Source organism: Oncorhynchus nerka, linkage group LG20 (genome assembly GCF_034236695.1).
Source record: "Oncorhynchus nerka isolate Pitt River linkage group LG20, Oner_Uvic_2.0, whole genome shotgun sequence".
NCBI classification, from domain to species: domain Eukaryota; kingdom Metazoa; phylum Chordata; class Actinopteri; order Salmoniformes; family Salmonidae; genus Oncorhynchus; species Oncorhynchus nerka.
The window spans coordinates 27,174,721-27,194,965 of NC_088415.1; the positions used below are offsets into that span (position 1 = coordinate 27,174,721).

The 20,245-nt window shown below is 40.6% G+C and overlaps 1 protein-coding gene across 1 annotated transcript in view; it reads right to left on the bottom strand.

The window, feature by feature from the left end:
- Positions 1 to 11,153: 11,153 nt before the first annotated feature.
- Positions 11,154 to 20,245, bottom strand: part of LOC115102172 (semaphorin-3G-like) — an 86,774-nt gene continuing 77,682 nt past the window's right edge. Inside the window, exons 11-16 of the mRNA XM_029621811.2 lie at positions 18,536 to 18,767; positions 18,325 to 18,416; positions 18,165 to 18,206; positions 17,808 to 18,033; positions 13,942 to 14,075; positions 11,154 to 12,565 (exon numbers count right to left, since the gene is read on the bottom strand). Of these exons, the coding sequence (XP_029477671.1) occupies positions 12,071 to 12,565; positions 13,942 to 14,075; positions 17,808 to 18,033; positions 18,165 to 18,206; positions 18,325 to 18,416; positions 18,536 to 18,767 (1,221 nt within the window). The 3' untranslated portion in view covers positions 11,154 to 12,070. The remainder of the gene's footprint in view (positions 12,566 to 13,941; positions 14,076 to 17,807; positions 18,034 to 18,164; positions 18,207 to 18,324; positions 18,417 to 18,535; positions 18,768 to 20,245) is intronic.

Consider the following 20,245-nt stretch of genomic DNA (forward strand, 5'->3'; position numbering starts at 1 on the left):
GGGGCATATCTAATGTTTACACTCAAATGGGGCATATCTAATGTTTACACTCAAATAGGGCATATCTAATGTTTACACTCAAATAGGGCATATCTAATGTTTACACTCAAATAGGGCATATCTAATGTTTACACTCAAATGGGGCATATCTAATGTTTACACTCAAATGGGGCATATCTAATGTTTACACTCAAATAGGGCATATCTAATGTTTACACTCAAATAGGGCATAACTAATGTTTACACTCAAATGGGGCATATCTAATGTTTACACTCAAATGGGGCATGTCTAATGTTTACACTCAAATGGGGCATGTCTAATGTTTACACTCAAATGGGGCATATCTAATGTTTACACTCAAATAGGGCATGTCTAATGTTTACACTCAAATAGGGCATGTCTAATGTTTACACTCAAATAGGGCATGTCTAATGTTTACACTCAAATCAAATAGGGGGCATGTCTAATGTTTACACTCAAATGGGGCATGTCTAATGTTTACACTCAAATGGGGCATATCTAATGTTTACACTCAAATGGGGCATATCTAATGTTTACACTCAAATGGGGCATATCTAATGTTTACACTCAAATGGGGCATGTCTAATGTTTACACTCAAATGGGGCATATCTAATGTTTACACTCAAATAGGGCATATCTAATGTTTACACTCAAATAGGGCATATCTAATGTTTACACTCAAATAGGGCATGTCTAATGTTTACACTCAAATGGGGCATATCTAATATTTACACTCAAATGGGGCATATCTAATGTTTACACTCAAATAGGGCATATCTAATGTTTACACTCAAATAGGGCATATCTAATGTTTACACTCAAATAGGGCATATCTAATGTTTACACTCAAATAGGGCATGTCTAATGTTTACACTCAAATGGGGCATGTCTAATGTTTACACTCAAATGGGGCATATCTAATGTTTACACTCAAATAGGGCATATCTAATGTTTACACTCAAATAGGGCATATCTAATGTTTACACTCAAATAGGGCATGTCTAATGTTTACACTCAAATGGGGCATGTCTAATGTTTACACTCAAATGGGGCATATCTAATGTTTACACTCAAATAGGGCATATCTAATGTTTACACTCAAATAGGACATATCTAATGTTTACACTCAAATGGGGCATATCTAATGTTTACACTCAAATGGGGCATATCTAATGTTTACACTCAAATAGGGCATATCTAATGTTTACACTCAAATGGGGCATATCTAATGTTTACACTCAAATGGGGCATATCTAATGTTTACACTCAAATGGGGCATATCTAATGTTTACACTCAAATAGGGCATATCTAATGTTTACACTCAAATAGGGCATATCTAATGTTTACACTCAAATAGGGCATATCTAATGTTTACACTCAAATGGGGCATATCTAATGTTTACAAAATGGGGCATATCTAATGTTTACACTCAAATGGGGCATATCTAATGTTTACACTCAAATAGGGCATATCTAATGTTTACACTCAAATGGGGCATATCTAATGTTTACACTCAAATGGGGCATATCTAATGTTTACACTCAAATGGGGCATATCTAATGTTTACACTCAAATGGGGCATATCTAATGTTTACACTCAAATGGGGCATGTCTAATGTTTACACTCAAATGGGGGCATGTCTAATGTTTACACTCAAATGGGGCATATCTAATGTTTACACTCAAATGGGGCATATCTAATGTTTACACTCAAATGGGGCATATCTAATGTTTACACTCAAATAGGGCATGTCTAATGTTTACACTCAAATGGGGCATGTCTAATGTTTACACTCAAATGGGGCATATCTAATGTTTACACTCAAATGGGGCATATCTAATGTTTACACTCAAATAGGGCATATCTAATGTTTACACTCAAATAGGGCATATCTAATGTTTACACTCAAATGGGGCATATCTAATGTTTACACTCAAATAGGGCATATCTAATGTTTACACTCAAATGGGGCATATCTAATGTTTACACTCAAATGGGGCATATCTAATGTTTACACTCAAATGGGGCATATCTAATGTTTACACTCAAATAGGGCATATCTAATGTTTACACTCAAATAGGGCATATCTAATGTTTACACTCAAATAGGGCATATCTAATGTTTACACTCAAATAGGGCATATCTAATGTTTACACTCAAATGGGGCATATCTAATGTTTACACTCAAATGGGGCATATCTAATGTTTACACTCAAATGGGGCATATCTAATGTTTACACTCAAATAGGGCATATCTAATGTTTACACTCAAATAGGGCATATCTAATGTTTACACTCAAATGGGGCATATCTAATGTTTACACTCAAATGGGGCATGTCTAATGTTTACACTCAAATGGGGCATGTCTAATGTTTACACTCAAATGGGGAATATCTAATGTTTACACTCAAATGGGGCATATCTAATGTTTACACTCAAATAGGGCATATCTAATGTTTACACTCAAATAGGGCATATCTAATGTTTACACTCAAATAGGGCATATCTAATGTTTACACTCAAATAGGGCATATCTAATGTTTACACTCAAATAGGGCATGTCTAATGTTTACACTCAAATGGGGCATATCTAATGTTTACACTCAAATAGGGCATGTCTAATGTTTACACTCAAATGGGGCATATCTAATGTTTACACTCAAATGGGGCATGTCTAATGTTTACACTCAAATGGGGCATATCTAATGTTTACACTCAAATGGGGCATGTCTAATGTTTACACTCAAATGGGGCATGTCTAATGTTTACACTCAAATGGGGCATATCTAATGTTTACACTCAAATGGGTCATATCTAATGTTTACACTCAAATAGGGCATATCTAATGTTTACACTCAAATAGGGCATATCTAATGTTTACACTCAAATAGGGCATATCTAATGTTTACACTCAAATAGGGCATGTCTAATGTTTACACTCAAATGGGGCATGTCTAATGTTTACACTCAAATGGGGCATATCTAATGTTTACACTCAAATAGGGCATATCTAATGTTTACACTCAAATAGGGCATATCTAATGTTTACACTCAAATAGGGCATATCTAATGTTTACACTCAAATAGGGCATATCTAATGTTTACACTCAAATGGGGCATATCTAATGTTTACACTCAAATGGGGCATATCTAATGTTTACACTCAAATAGGGCATATCTAATGTTTACACTCAAATAGGGCATAACTAATGTTTACACTCAAATGGGGCATATCTAATGTTTACACTCAAATGGGGCATATCTAATGTTTACACTCAAATGGGGCATATCTAATGTTTACACTCAAATGGGGCATATCTAATGTTTACACTCAAATAGGGCATGTCTAATGTTTACACTCAAATGGTTCATGTCTAATGTTTACACTCAAATGGGGCATATCTAATGTTTACACTCAAATGGGGCATATCTAATGTTTACACTCAAATGGGGCATATCTAATGTTTACACTCAAATAGGGCATGTCTAATGTTTACACTCAAATGGGGCATGTCTAATGTTTACACTCAAATGGGGCATATCTAATGTTTACACTCAAATGGGGCATATCTAATGTTTACACTCAAATGGGGCATATCTAATGTTTACACTCAAATAGGGCATGTCTAATGTTTACACTCAAATGGGGCATATCTAATGTTTACACTCAAATGGGGCATGTCTAATGTTTACACTCAAATGGGGCATATCTAATGTTTACACTCAAATGGGGCATGTCTAATGTTTACACTCAAATGGGGCATGTCTAATGTTTACACTCAAATGGGGCATATCTAATGTTTACACTCAAATGGGGCATATCTAATGTTTACACTCAAATAGGGCATATCTAATGTTTACACTCAAATGAGGCATGTCTAATGTTTACACTCAAATAGGGCATATCTAATGTTTACACTCAAATAGGGCATATCTAATGTTTACACTCAAATAGGGCATATCTAATGTTTACACTCAAATAGGGCATGTCTAATGTTTACATTCAAATGGGGCATGTCTAATGTTTACATTCAAATAGGGCATATCTAATGTTTACACTCAAATAGGGCATGTCTAATGTTTACACTCAAATGGGGCATATCTAATGTTTACACTCAAATAGGGCATATCTAATGTTTACACTCAAATATGGCATGTCTAATGTTTACACTCAAATGGGGCATGTCTAATGTTTACACTCAAATGGGGCATATCTAATGTTTACACTCAAATAGGGCATGTCTAATGTTTACACTCAAATAGGGCATGTCTAATGTTTACACTCAAATAGGGCATGTCTAATGTTTACACTCAAATAGGGCATGTCTAATGTTTACACTCAAATGGGGCATGTCTAATGTTTACACTCAAATGGGGCATATCTAATGTTTACACTAAATGGGGCATATCTAATGTTTACACTCAAATGGGGCATATCTAATGTTTACACTCAAATAGGGGCATGTCTAATGTTTACACTCAAATGGGGCATATCTAATGTTTACACTCAAATAGGGCATATCTAATGTTTACACTCAAATAGGGCATGTCTAATGTTTACACTCAAATAGGGCATGTCTAATGTTTACACTCAAATGGGGCATATCTAATGTTTACACTCAAATAGGGCATGTCTAATGTTTACACTCAAATGGGGCATATCTAATGTTTACACTCAAATAGGGCATATCTAATGTTTACACTCAAATAGGGCATGTCTAATGTTTACACTCAAATAGGGCATGTCTAATGTTTACACTCAAATGGGGCATATCTAATGTTTACACTCAAATGGGGCATATCTAATGTTTACACTCAAATAGGGCATATCTAATGTTTACACTCAAATAGGGCATATCTAATGTTTACACTCAAATAGGGCATATCTAATGTTTACACTCAAATAGGGCATATCTAATGTTTACACTCAAATAGGGCATGTCTAATGTTTACACTCAAATGGGGCATGTCTAATGTTTACACTCAAATGGGGCATATCTAATGTTTACACTCAAATAGGGCATATCTAATGTTTACACTCAAATAGGGCATATCTAATGTTTACACTCAAATAGGGCATGTCTAATGTTTACACTCAAATGGGGCATGTCTAATGTTTACACTCAAATGGGGCATATCTAATGTTTACACTCAAATAGGGCATATCTAATGTTTACACTCAAATAGGGCATATCTAATGTTTACACTCAAATGGGGCATATCTAATGTTTACACTCAAATGGGGCATATCTAATGTTTACACTCAAATAGGGCATGTCTAATGTTTACACTCAAATGGGGCATATCTAATGTTTACACTCAAATAGGGCATATCTAATGTTTACACTCAAATAGGGCATGTCTAATGTTTACACTCAAATAGGGCATGTCTAATGTTTACACTCAAATGGGGCATATCTAATGTTTACACTCAAATGGGGCATATCTAATGTTTACACTCAAATAGGGCATATCTAATGTTTACACTCAAATAGGGCATAACTAATGTTTACACTCAAATGGGGCATATCTAATGTTTACACTCAAATGGGGCATATCTAATGTTTACACTCAAATGGGGCATATCTAATGTTTACACTCAAATGGGGCATATCTAATGTTTACACTCAAATAGGGCATGTCTAATGTTTACACTCAAATGGGGCATGTCTAATGTTTACACTCAAATGGGGCATATCTAATGTTTACACTCAAATGGGGCATATCTAATGTTTACACTCAAATGGGGCATATCTAATGTTTACACTCAAATAGGGCATGTCTAATGTTTACACTCAAATGGGGCATGTCTAATGTTTACACTCAAATGGGGCATATCTAATGTTTACACTCAAATGGGGCATATCTAATGTTTACACTCAAATGGGGCATATCTAATGTTTACACTCAAATAGGGCATGTCTAATGTTTACACTCAAATGGGGCATATCTAATGTTTACACTCAAATGGGGCATGTCTAATGTTTACACTCAAATGGGGCATATCTAATGTTTACACTCAAATGGGGCATGTCTAATGTTTACACTCAAATGGGGCATGTCTAATGTTTACACTCAAATGGGGCATATCTAATGTTTACACTCAAATGGGGCATATCTAATGTTTACACTCAAATAGGGCATATCTAATGTTTACACTCAAATGAGGCATGTCTAATGTTTACACTCAAATAGGGCATATCTAATGTTTACACTCAAATAGGGCATATCTAATGTTTACACTCAAATAGGGCATATCTAATGTTTACACTCAAATAGGGCATGTCTAATGTTTACATTCAAATGGGGCATGTCTAATGTTTACATTCAAATAGGGCATATCTAATGTTTACACTCAAATAGGGCATGTCTAATGTTTACACTCAAATGGGGCATATCTAATGTTTACACTCAAATAGGGCATATCTAATGTTTACACTCAAATATGGCATGTCTAATGTTTACACTCAAATGGGGCATGTCTAATGTTTACACTCAAATGGGGCATATCTAATGTTTACACTCAAATAGGGCATGTCTAATGTTTACACTCAAATAGGGCATGTCTAATGTTTACACTCAAATAGGGCATGTCTAATGTTTACACTCAAATAGGGCATGTCTAATGTTTACACTCAAATAGGGCATGTCTAATGTTTACACTCAAATGGGGCATGTCTAATGTTTACACTCAAATGGGGCATATCTAATGTTTACACTCAAATGGGGCATATCTAATGTTTACACTCAAATGGGGCATATCTAATGTTTACACTCAAATAGGGCATGTCTAATGTTTACACTCAAATGGGGCATATCTAATGTTTACACTCAAATAGGGCATATCTAATGTTTACACTCAAATAGGGCATGTCTAATGTTTACACTCAAATAGGGCATGTCTAATGTTTACACTCAAATGGGGCATATCTAATGTTTACACTCAAATGGGGCATATCTAATGTTTACACTCAAATAAATAGGGCATATCTAATGTTTACACTCAAATAGGGCATATCTAATGTTTACACTCAAATAGGGCATATCTAATGTTTACACTCAAATAGGGCATATCTAATGTTTACACTCAAATAGGGCATGTCTAATGTTTACACTCAAATGGGGCATGTCTAATGTTTACACTCAAATGGGGCATATCTAATGTTTACACTCAAATAGGGCATATCTAATGTTTACACTCAAATAGGGCATATCTAATGTTTACACTCAAATAGGGCATGTCTAATGTTTACACTCAAATGGGGCATGTCTAATGTTTACACTCAAATGGGGCATATCTAATGTTTACACTCAAATAGGGCATATCTAAATGTTTACACTCAAATGGGCATATCTAATGTTTACACTCAAATGGGGCATATCTAATGTTTACACTCAAATGGGGCATATCTAATGTTTACACTCAAATGGGGCATATCTAATGTTTACACTCAAATGGGGCATATCTAATGTTTACACTCAAATGGGGCATATCTAATGTTTACACTCAAATGGGGCATATCTAATGTTTACACTCAAATAGGGCATATCTAATGTTTACACTCAAATAGGGCATATCTAATGTTTACACTCAAATAGGGCATATCTAATGTTTACACTCAAATGGGGCATATCTAATGTTTACACTCAAATGGGGCATATCTAATGTTTACACTCAAATAGGGCATATCTAATGTTTACACTCAAATAGGGCATATCTAATGTTTACACTCAAATGGGGCATATCTAATGTTTACACTCAAATGGGGCATATCTAATGTTTACACTCAAATAGGGCATATCTAATGTTTACACTCAAATAGGGCATATCTAATGTTTACACTCAAATGGGGCATATCTAATGTTTACACTCAAATGGGGCATATCTAATGTTTACACTCAAATAGGGCATATCTAATGTTTACACTCAAATGGGGCATGTCTAATGTTTACACTCAAGAAACCATTTTATCCTAGAATCAATTCAATATTTTTCAGACTCATTGGCTGTGTTTACACAGGCTGCCCAATTCTGATCTTTTTTTCACTAACTGGTCTTTTGACCAATCAGATCAGCTCTGAAAAAAATCTGAAGTGAAAAGATCTGATGTGATTTGTCAAAAGACCAATTCGTGAAAGAAATATCATATTTGGGCTGCCTGTGTAGACAAAGCCCCTGAGATGTTACTCAGGGATAGTATTACAATTGATTTGGCATACTTCATTAGCCTGCTCCAAACATGCCAACAACAGACAAAACATTGAACACTGCACTGCCAGATGACAAACAGACACACTCATACACAGAGCAGCCGCTGATCCCTGGACACAAATACTTGCTGCAAAGGCACGTACACAAGCAAGCATCTTGTAGATTGATAAAAGCAGTCTGGTCTGTCTGTGTGATTGCATTATTCCTGGCTCTGATCAGGACTCTCCTTCCTCTCTGACCTGACAGAACTAATCTCTACCACTGGACCACAACCCCCATACATCCACTCCCTACAACAACATCCCACATCCCCACACCCTTGCCTACAACTCTCACAGCCTTAAAAAGCAACAAATCCCTTTGAAAACGGCCTATGTGATATGAATATTAGTCAGAAACAGTTATTCTAGTGTCAAAATAGACTTCAACGTGTAAACAGGATACGTTTGGTCTTAAAGTCAATCTCGTCTAAAATGGAGTTTGGAACATCCGTGTGTCACAATGGGTAAATTAAGGTTGGGTTTTGATTTGACAACTAACCTGGGGTGAACAGCTGCGGTGATTGCTCTCTATCCAATAGCATAGACAGTGAGGCAGACCTGCTCAGCAGCCCGACTTTGTTTACGTAAGACAAAATGCAATTTTTTTTACTTGAGAATAATGCACCAAATACCTTAGTTAGATTTACAATTGCCAACTGAAACATTCTCAGTAAAAACTTAATTTAATCACAGATGTCCTATATTATCTTAGACTCATTCAGGTAATTTTGAGGAAGTGAAATATGCTTCCGTCTCTACAGTGTCTCAAGGGGGACAAGCATCATTAACCAAACATGGAATTGGCCAGGAAACACACCTCCAAGACGGAAGTCTTGTTTTTCTAATTGGCAACAGAAAACCACATGTGCCAATCTGCTTGTTCATTGGCTCGTTAAACCATTCCCCACCCCTATAAGCCCACAAATTTACTACACCACAAACCCACCACAACCTGGTCCCTAAACGTCACCACGCAAAACATCACAGAAGCTCTCCTGCAGAAAGACAGACAAGTGTATGAGAGTCAGCAAGAAAATGCAGTCAGAGGTTTATGTTTGGGGGGAAGAAATGCATTTATACAGTTCCAGTCAAAAGTTTGGACACCTACTCATTGAAGGGTTTTTCTTTATTTATACTATTTTCTACATTGTAGAATAATAGTGAAGACATCAACACTACGAAATAACACACATTTTTGTAACCAAAAAAAGTGTTAAACAAATCAAAATATATTTTATATTTGAGATTCTTCAAAGTAGCCACCTAGATGACAGCTTTGCACACTCTTGGAATTCTCTCAACCAGCTTCATGAGGTATTCACCTGGAATGCACTTCAATTAACAGGTGTGCCTTGTTAAACACTTATTTGTAGAATTTCTTTCCTTCTTAAATGCATTTGAACCAATCAGTTGTGTTGTGACAAGGTAAGGGTGGTATACAGAAGATAGCCCTATTTGGTAAAAGACCAAGTCCATATTATGGCAAGAACAGCAGAAATAAGCAAAGAAAAACGACAGTCCATCATTATTTTAAGAAATGAAGGTCAGTCAATCCGTAGTTCTAGAACTTTGAAAGTTTTTTCAAGTGCAGTCGCAAAAACCATCAAGCGTTATGATGAAACTGGCTCTCATGAGGACCGCCACAGGAAAGAGTAGGTGAACGGATGATCTCCGCATGTGTGGTTCCCACCGTGAAGCATGGAGGAGGATGTGTGATGGTGTGGGAGTGCTTTGCTGGTGACACTGTCTGTGATTTATTTAGAATTCAAGGCACACTTAACCAGCATGGCTACCACAGCTGGTTGTGAGTGAAGTGAAGTAAAAGCAGCCAACAAGTGCTCAGCATACAGTATGTGGGAACTCCTTCAAGACTGTTTGAAAAGCATTCCAGGTGAAGCTGGTTGAGAGAATGCCAAGAGTGTGTAAGGCTGTCATCAAGGCAAAGGGTGGCTACTTTAAAGAATCTCAAATATATATTTTGGATTTGTTTAACACTTTTTTGGTTACTACATGATTCCATAGTTTTGATGTCTTCACTATTAATCTACAATGTAGAAAATAGTAAAAAATAAAGAAAATCCCTGAGTAGGTGTGTCCAAACTTTTGACTGGTATTGTATGTTAAGTACACTTACACCGCATGCAGGAGAGCTCATTAAATAAGACATAAATACAACATTTAAATGAGGCTCTTCCCTGTGAAAGAGACCCGCCAATGAGTTACAAACCACACGTCATCGACATTGGAAGTCTCACTTTATGTTGTAGTCTAAGATTGACATTTTCAAAACAAAGCATGTCAAAACGACTGTTTTGTTCTTTAAACTATTGCTGATAGTAACTGCGAGATGGAGCCCCAGAAAAATCTAAAACAAATGGCATTTTGTCAGTAACCTTTTCATTGTTTTATTCATATTCACTGTTATTGTTTTTTTTGGTTACTCAACAAGCCTGTTTTTGCATAGTTGTGTGCCATAAGCTATTGTGTTGTGTGGAGCAGTGTATTGTCCCTTTTGGTGAAAAATACTGTGTTAATGCCATCTTTATAACCAATCAGAATAAGATCTGGTACTGTATAGTGAACCACTCAAACCAGGGCATACCTACAGTAATCCAATCATCAATAGTCATCAACTCCCCATTCTTGTCTATACAAGTCCTGCGACACTCTCTCCGTCACATCTGGTCGGTCTAACATACGATCAGAGACAATATTTGGAGAGAAAGGAGAGGACAGGAGGCTAATAATTGCTCTCTCTCTCCCACCCTCCGCTACAACCAGCGCCCGTGGAAGGAGAGCTTCCGGTGAAATATGTTAGGGAAACATTGTATTTCAACAACGGAGACAGAAATCCTGTATTTAAATTAAGAACCAGTGTTTACAAAGCATCAGCAGAACATTCAGCCAATGACCCTTTTTATTTTCCTTCCTTTGTCAGGAGTGAGAACAACACCTACGACACACAAAGGAATGGTGGGACCTAGAGTCTAGCTGATAATACAAAGCAACAAACAGGCCTTTTCTCTGTTGAACTGTCAACAATCGTCTCATGGCAACTTCCAGTAAAAGCAATTGTCTGGTGTGTTGTTATGGCTGGTTGAGTGATGGTTGTGTGAGTGTGCTTGTATGTTCGCTCAACAGTATGTGTGAGTGTGTGTGGATAGAATTTGCTGTTGTGAATCATTTGCAGGGTGATGGGATTACACTGCTAAAAAATAACAGTGCTTTGGGGTTCTTTAAATAACTTTTTGACTGTATATGAAGTGAGCCCTAGGACAATTTATTTTTCTAGCAGTGTAGGGTGTGTTGAGGTGCAGGGTAAGGAAAAGGCTCCGAAAATGCAGTTTTAAGGGGTACAGAGCGAAGAACAGAAGCAGTCACAGAATGGGTAACATGGAATGGGCTCAATGACCTAAGAGAAATTAGTGCAATGTTGGGTTGAAGGAGATCAGTTGTAGCAGTCCAACACACACATTATTTGCAGCATGTTACAGTCAATCTATAATCATACAGAGACACTGAGGTTGCAAGGGTGCGTGGAGAGGAGAAGGGTCCCTTTGTGGAAACAGTTGAGGGTTTTTCATGAAGCAAATGAGAGTTGATGAGTGCCATGAGTACCTGTCGCTCTCTTTCTCCTCCTCCCTTCTGCCTCCAAATCAGTCTCAACCCTCATCCCTGTTGGCAGTACATCTTCCTACAATACATATCACTACCACCTCTTCGTTCTCTCATTCATCATGTCATGTAGTCCTTCTCTTTTTCCTCCCTTCATCTGTTTCTCCCTCCCCTCTACGGCTGTCGGTTACTGACGTCCCGCGGCGTCCGGTTACGTTCCCCGGAGCCCTTATTGCGGGTCTTGCGCGCGCTATCCTGTGCCTGCCGGTACTTGTCCAGCATGCTCTTGTGTTTACGCCGCAGCTTGTCGTTGCACCACATCCTCTCACAGTACTCCTCCACGTGCGGCAGGTTGGACGGGCCGATCAGCTGCATGATGTCCTTGAACCAGGGGCGCAGGTGGCTGAGGGGGTTGGTGCTCCTGTAAGCATGGCAGGGTGGCCAGGACCGGTACCCCTTTACCCCCAGGGGACCGTCGAGGGGGGTGTCGTCACGGGCCAGCAGGTCACTCAGTGTGTTCCCCTGCAGGACCTCCAGGGAGAGGTGGGTGAGGGTCTGGGTGAAGCCGTGCTCACGGGAGACACAAACATACACACCCTCATCCTGACGGAACACACGGCGGAAGAGCAGGCCCTGCTCCATATGCATCACTCGGTCATCCAGCTTCACCTGCAGGGAGAGAGGGAGGGTGAGGGAGGGAGGGAGGGAGGAAGAGAAGGGAAATAACAAGAGAGATATGGAGGGAGAACAGAAGAGATTGAGAAGGGGAGATAGGAAGGCAAGAGGGGAACATGTAGAGGTCAAAAATAACAGAAGAAATAAAGAGGGGCAAAGTGGTGGTGAGATGGAGGGATGAGGGGATGCAAAGTGGTGGTGAGATGGAGGGATGAGGGGATGCAAAGTGGTGGTGAGATGGAGGGATGAGGGGATGCAAAGTGGTGGTGAGATGGAGGGATGAGGGGATGCAAAGTGGTGGTGAGATGGAGGGATGAGGGGATGCAAAGTGGTGGTGAGATGGAGGGATGAGGGGATGCAAAGTGGTGGTGAGATGAAGGGATGAGGGGATGTAAAGTGGTGGTGAGATGGAGGGATGAGGGGATGCAAAGTGGTGGTGAGATGGAGGGATGAGGGGATGCAAAGTGGTGGTGAGATGGAGGGATGAGGGGATGCAAAGTGGTGGTGAGATGGAGGGATGAGGGGATGTAAAGTGGTGGTCAGATGGAGGGATGAGGGGATGCAAAGTGGTGGTGAGATGGAGGGATGAGGGGATGCAAAGTGGTGGTGAGATGGAGGGATGAGGGGATGTCAAGTGGTGGTGGGATGGAGGGATGAGGGGATGCAAAGTGGATGAGGTATGGCACAGAGAGGGGGAAAGGGTGAACGTTGAGTTTTTGTGCTGTTTTCTCAGCTTGGAAGGCTAAGAAGAATTTTGCCATGAAATTCAGCAGTAGTTTTTTTGTCCTTTCTCTCTGCCACGGTGTGTATTTGTGCCAAAGCAAACAGGGCAGCCTGGTTTCTCCAATTGACAGCTGAGAGCCAGGTTTATTTGGTGGGAAATAGAATGCTGCTCTAATGTCTTAATACGTACATGCTTGACTGAAACACTCCATTAAGCCTAGAGGAACCATAAAGAGACCCTGGCATTGAGGAAACAGGAGCTTTACTGTACATGTAACATGGCACTAAGCTGGAGCGGACTTGTCTCTCTCTCTCCCTCCCTCTCTCTCTCTCTCGCTCGCTCTCTCTCGCTCGCTCTCTCTCGCTCTCTCTCTCCCTCTCTCGCTCTCTCCCTCTCTCTCGCTCTCTCCCCCTCTCGCTCTCTCGCTCTCTCGCTCTCTCAAACATCTCTTTAAATCTCCCCCTGAGGTCTTTCAGTTTAAAAAAAAACTTGTTCTCTGCTTTTTGTCTCATACCTCTTATTGCTCCATCTCTTGCTCTATCATTCATCAGACTTCCCTCTCTTTCTCTCTCTTTCCAACACTCTCGTGATTCCTCCATCTGTCTCTCACACTCTCTCCCTCCCTCCATTGATCAATCTATCTCACCTCTTCCTTACGGCCGTCTCGTTGGAGCAGCCATGTAACAGTGGCCTGTGGGGAGCGAGGGACACACTCCAGGAAGGTGCTGTTGTTCTCTGTTCCGTACACAACCCTGTCTTCTGTTACGTCCAGCTCCTCCACTGTAGCACAGCAGACACAACATTAGAATATGTACACTTAGAAATGTGATCTTCAGAGTATGGTGTGTTCTCAGCTATGGTAGACACAAAATCTCCCTTTTTAGTGCCTTTATTCAATGTCAGTGTAATGCAATCCAACCCTAAGGAACTCCTAGGCCTGGCAGAGAACTTTCATCACCCCTCACACACACCTTCGGGTGAGCAAACACACATTCTCCGCCCCTCTGACTGCTACACCCTTCCTCCTTTTGTTCCCCCTCTCTCCGCCCTTCTGTTCCCCTCTCACACCATGACAAACCGACAGGGATCTGTCTTATTCTCAGCACAGGCGTGTCACGGATCAGTGAAGCTTCTCCATAAATACAACCTAGTTTCCATTACTTGGTAAATTAAAATGTTCTTAAAGACCCTCTCATTCAGCCCACAGCTTGTGTATGATGTCATTTCTTACACATCGGTAATGCTGTGTATTTCAACTGCACCATAGCATATGTTTCATACCTATAAGATACAGACAAGGAACCCAAATACAGCACAAGTTGTGTATATTTGTGATAATCTGTGTTACAGTATCTGCCTGTGTACAGTATATACACAAGTGTGTTGTTTTAAGATAAAGCATGTGTTTCATGTTGCTATCACTCTGGCTCCCAACAGAGGGATGCACATTTTACACAGGGACCTGACACCTCAGTCAAACACAGCTTGTGTTCTATCAGATAACAACTTCGCTCTAGACCTGACACAGGGATATACAATATAAACTACACATGATTTCCACTTCCCTCTACAGTCGTGGCCAATAGTTTTGAGAATGACACAAATATACATTTTCACAAAGTCTGCTGCTTCAGTGTCTTTAGATATTTTTGTCAAATGTTACTATGGAATACTGAAGTATAATTACAAGCATTTCATAAGTGTCAAAGGCTTTTATTGACAATTACATGAAGTTGATGCAAAGAGTCAATATTTGTAGTGTTGACCCTTCTTTTTCAAGACCTCTGCAATCCGCCCTGGCATGCTGTCAATTAACTTCTGGGCCACATCCTGACTGATGGCAGCCCATTCTTGAATAATCAATGCTTGGAGTTTCTCAGAATTTGTGGGTTTTTGTTTGTCCAACCGCCTCTTGAGGATTGACCACAAGTTCTCAATGGGATTAAGGTCTGGGGAGTTTCCTGGCCATGGACCCAAAATATGTTTTGTTTCCTGAGCCACTTAGTTATCACTTTTGCCTTATGGCAAGGTGCTCCATCAAGCTGGAAAAGGCATTGTTCGTCACCAAGCTGTCCCTGGATGGTTGGGAGAAGTTGCTCTCACAGGATCTGTTGGTACCATTCTTTATTCATGGCTGTGTTCTTAGGCAAAATTGTGAGTGAGCCCACTCCCTTGGCTGAGAAGCAACCCCACACATGAATGGTCTCAGGATGCTTTACTGTTGGCATGACACAGGACTGATGGTAGCGGTCACCTTGTCTTCTCCGGACAAGCTTTTTTCTGGATGCCCCAAACAATCGGACAGGGGATTGATCAGAGAAAATGACTTTACCCCAGTCCTCAGCAGTCCAATCCCTTTACCCTTTGCAGAATATCTGTCTATCCCTGATGTTTTTCCTGGAGAGAAGTGGCTTCTTTGCTGACACCAGGCTATCCTCCAAAAGTCTTCACCTCACTGTGCGAGCAGATGCACTCACACCTGCCTGCTGCCATTCCTGAGCAAGCTCTGTACTGGTGGTGCCCCGATCCCGCAGCTGAATCAACTTTAGAAGACGGTCCTGGCCCTTGCTGGACTTTCTTGGGCGCCCTGAAGCCTTCTTCACAACAATTGAACCGCTCTCCTTGAAGTTCTTGATGATCCGATAAATGGTTGACTTAGGTGAAATCTTACTGGCAGCAATATCCTTGCCTGTGAAGCCCTTTTTGTGCAAAGTAATGATGACGGCACGTGTTTCCTTGCAGGTAACCATGGTTGACAGAGGATGAACAATGATTCCAAGCACCACCCTCCTTTTGAAGCTTCCAGTCTGTTATTCGAACACAATCAGCATGACAGAGTGATCTCCAGCCTTGTCCTCGTCAACACTCACACCTGTGTTAACAAGAGAATCACTGACATGATGTCAGCTGGTCCTTTTGTTGCAGGGCTGAAAGGCAGTGGAAATATTTTGGGGGGATTCAGTTAATTTGCATGGCAAAGAGGGACCTTGCAATTAATTGCAATTCATCTGATCATTCTTCATAACATTCTGGAGTATATGCAAATTGCCATTATACAAACTGAGGCAGCAGACCTTGTGAAAATTCATATTTGTGTCGTTCTCAAAACTTTTGGCCATGACTGTAGAACTGACACTGGGCTATACAATATAAACTACACATGATATCAACTGGCCTTTGGTCATCCAACCTATACATTGTTTACAATGTATGTCTTGTTCGCTCTCCCCTGACAGAAAATCAGAGATGCTATTTATATTTATTTCTCTACAGACCCAGGTTGCAGCCCAAATGGTACCCTATAACCTGTAGTGAACTATACTTTTGACCAAAGCCCTGTAGTCAGGGTTGGGGTGTAATCTGGTTACAAAAACACTAACTGTAATCAGTTATGCTACCAGCACAAATATTGTAATCAGATTACAGATTACAAACTAGATTACTTATTGGATCACTTTTACATTCAGACAAACCAAATTTATGATGACACACTAAATGTGTTTGATGGGTCATTTTTGTCTTCATCTAATGCCTTTCAAAGGGAAAGTAACAAAGTAATCAGTTACTGAGTTTGGGTAATCCAAAAGTAACATTCCTGATAAACATTTTGGACAGGTAACTAACTAGCAGCTATAACAGATTACATTTAGAAAGTAACCAAACCAATCCTTCCTGTAGTACACTATGTAGGTAATAGGGTACCATTTACGATTTCTTTTTTTCTTTTTCTTTTTTTTTCACCTTTATTTAACCATAGTTAAATATAGTTAAATATAGTCTCATAGTTGAGAACAAGTTCTCATTTACATTACAACTGTCACCTGGCCAAGATAAAGCAAAGCAGTTAGACACATACAGCAACACAGAGTTACACATGGAATAAACAAACACACAGTCAATAATACAGTAGAAAAAGTCTATATACAGTGTGTGCAAATGAGGTAAGATAAGGGAGGTAAGGCAATAAATAGGCCATAGTGGCGAAATAATTACAATATAGCAATTAAACACTGGAGTGATAGTTCTGCTCCAGAAGATGAATGTGCAAGTAGAGATACTGGGGTGCAAAGGAGCAAGATAAATAAATAAATAAATAAATACAGTATGGGGATGAGGTAGTTGGATGGGCTGTTTACAGATGGGCTATGTACAGATGCCGTCCCAGTGTTTGTCCTACCTCACCTCTCAGAGTCTAATGCCTCTCAATGGACAGGTTTGACCTCTGTGTCCTCCCTGGAGCAAATACTTTGGGTCAATTTCCGCTTGGCCACCATGACAGCCAGACTAGCTCCCCCCCCTCCCCCCTCTGTCATGCACAACATTTTAATAAGCATTTATCAACAGGATATTAGAGTGCCCTACTTTCCCCTAAGGGCACTTGGCATGTTGTGAGTCTCCGTACTGTATATCCTTCTCACATAGTCTATCATCTTCATTTTGTAATTAATTTACACTCATTTCATTCCCAAGCTTTTCATTCCCACCCTTTACCCTCCATCTCCCCTCTCTCACCACTGAGGTTCTGGTCCATACACTGCAGGGCCGGGTTGCCATGCCTGATGTCCTGACGGCGATAGCGGCGTCTGCTGAGCGAGGTGTAGCGAGTGCAGGAGGTGCCGTCCCAGGCACAGTAGGGGTCTCTGGCCAGGCAGCACTCAGCACAGGCCTTCCCATACGTCTCACACCTGTGAAGCCTCAGCTGGGCCATACCCACCGGAGAACCCACGTACAGTGCTTGCTGTGTGCGGAAAGGGGTCAGAGTACAACCAGAGAATGAGAATCTAATGTTTTATCGTGGTGTTGGCTTCAGTGCTTGCATGTTTTCTTTAAGTTTATGTCAACTGTGATAAATAATGTACATTTACTCACCCTTTTTACTGAGATCTCCAAAGAGGTAATGGGAGTTGGCACCTTGATAACATAGAAATATTATATTTCATTCGCATTCAGACATTGTGAATTGGTTAGACTTTTAAATACATGAGGAGGAGGGGAGACAGAGGAGAAAGGAGGCATCTTATCTAGTTACCTTAAAGACCTGCAGCTCCTCCAGAGTGACCTCTTCTGTGTCCAGAGTGTTGCCGCTGCGCAATGCAATGACCTTCAGAACAGTGCCTATGTCTGGGGTCAGAGGTAAGAGGTCAGAGGTCAAAATGGTCAACTACATCCCAATACACTCAAGTTTCCTGACTAGTCACCACTCAGATTAATTACAGAAATGTGGAGAAGTTAGGACGAACCGGTGCCTATGAACATGACGTCATACTGTCCATCCTCTGCCTCTACACGGTCCACCACGATCTGTTTGAGGCGGTAGGGCAAGTTGGCCTTGACCAGCAGAGGCTGCTTCATTGCCGGGTACACCGGTCGCCACATCAGGGGGTGCCCTCGGGCAAACTGGAGCACTGCGTCTGGGAAGTCCTTGGTACTGCCAAACTGTCTGCCAGGCTGGTTGGTGATCTTACTGGGGCACTGGAGACGAGAGGAACTCTTTAGTAATAATTTTATAAAAACATGTGATTTGTGTTAAATGTAAAAGGGGGAATGTGACATGAACGTTTTATTCAGCGGTGTTTTTAGAGATCAGTTGATGAGTCATTTAGTAAGTTAGGTCTGTGTTTCTCTGTGACTCCCTTACAATGTTTGGCTGGGAGTCATATTCAACACTGCTTGGGAAGATTTCTTAAAATTCTGTCATAACATTGACTAATCCATAGGCACTTCTGACAGCATTGCAAAAAATAATTTCAGTTACTGTAAGTTGGAATGGACATAGAATTTCATTATCGCCTCCCGGGTGGCGCAGTGGTTAAGGGCGCCCAGGCTCTGTCGTAACCGGCCACGACCGGGAGGTCCGTGGGGCGACGCAAAATTGGCCTAGCGTCGTCCGGGTTAGGGAGAGCTTGGCCGGTAGGGATGTCCTTGTCTCATCGCGCACCAGCGACTCCTGTGGCCGGGCGCAGTGTGCGCTAACCAAGGTTGCCAGGTGCATGGTGTTTCCTCCGACACATTGGTGCGGCTGGCTTCCGGGTTGGATGCGTGCCGTGTTAAGAAGCAGTGCAGTGCGGCTTGGTTGGGTTGTGTATCGGAGGACGCATGACTCTCAACCTTCGTCTCTCCCGAGCCCGTACGGGAGTTGTAGCGATGAGACAAGATAGTAGCTACTAAAACAATTGGATACCACGAAATTGGGGAGAAAAAGAGAAAAAAATAAATAATAATAATTCATTATCGAACAGTGGCGTGTAGATGCCAAAGGAAGCCAGGCTCCCCCCCCCAAAATGACAAAAAATATATATATAAAATGTATCTTTCATAATTTTCCTTCAAATCGCAAGAGGCTGAATGTATCTGACCGGAGATAGCATCTGAGCGAGCAAAACAGCCTGGTCCAAAAGAGTATGACAGTGTTGCTGCCCATAACATTGAATGCAAGGGACGCCCTTGACCATTTGGCCTCCCTTGATATTTAAAAAAAAATAATAGCCAATCAGCGTTGGTCCTGGCACACCAAAAAAAAAGTGTAAAGGGAAGCCAGTTTAGATTTGGCGTCACTCCTATCAAATCGCATCGAGAGCATATGTCATTGACAGAAACAACTTGAATTGTTGCAACTTGTTGTGTTGCTGCCCTTTTCTAAATTAGCCATGGATGGAGATGGGGATTCGATCTTGTGGTTTTACTTAATTCTATGTACTAGCCAATGATTATAACGCTGATTCTGATCCAAACAATGTTTGCTACATTGTGCACCTAGCCTGAGACGATGGGAGTTCAATATGTAGCTAGATGTAGAAGGCTAATGTTAACTAGCTAAAGTTGCCAATGAAAATTTGTTACGCTAGCTAACAAGCATTTTAGCCAGGTAGCCTAAGACAACAAAAAATTCAAGCATGTACTGTATGACAAAGTTTTGGACTAAATTGTGTTTAGTATCTTTGAGTTGTCGT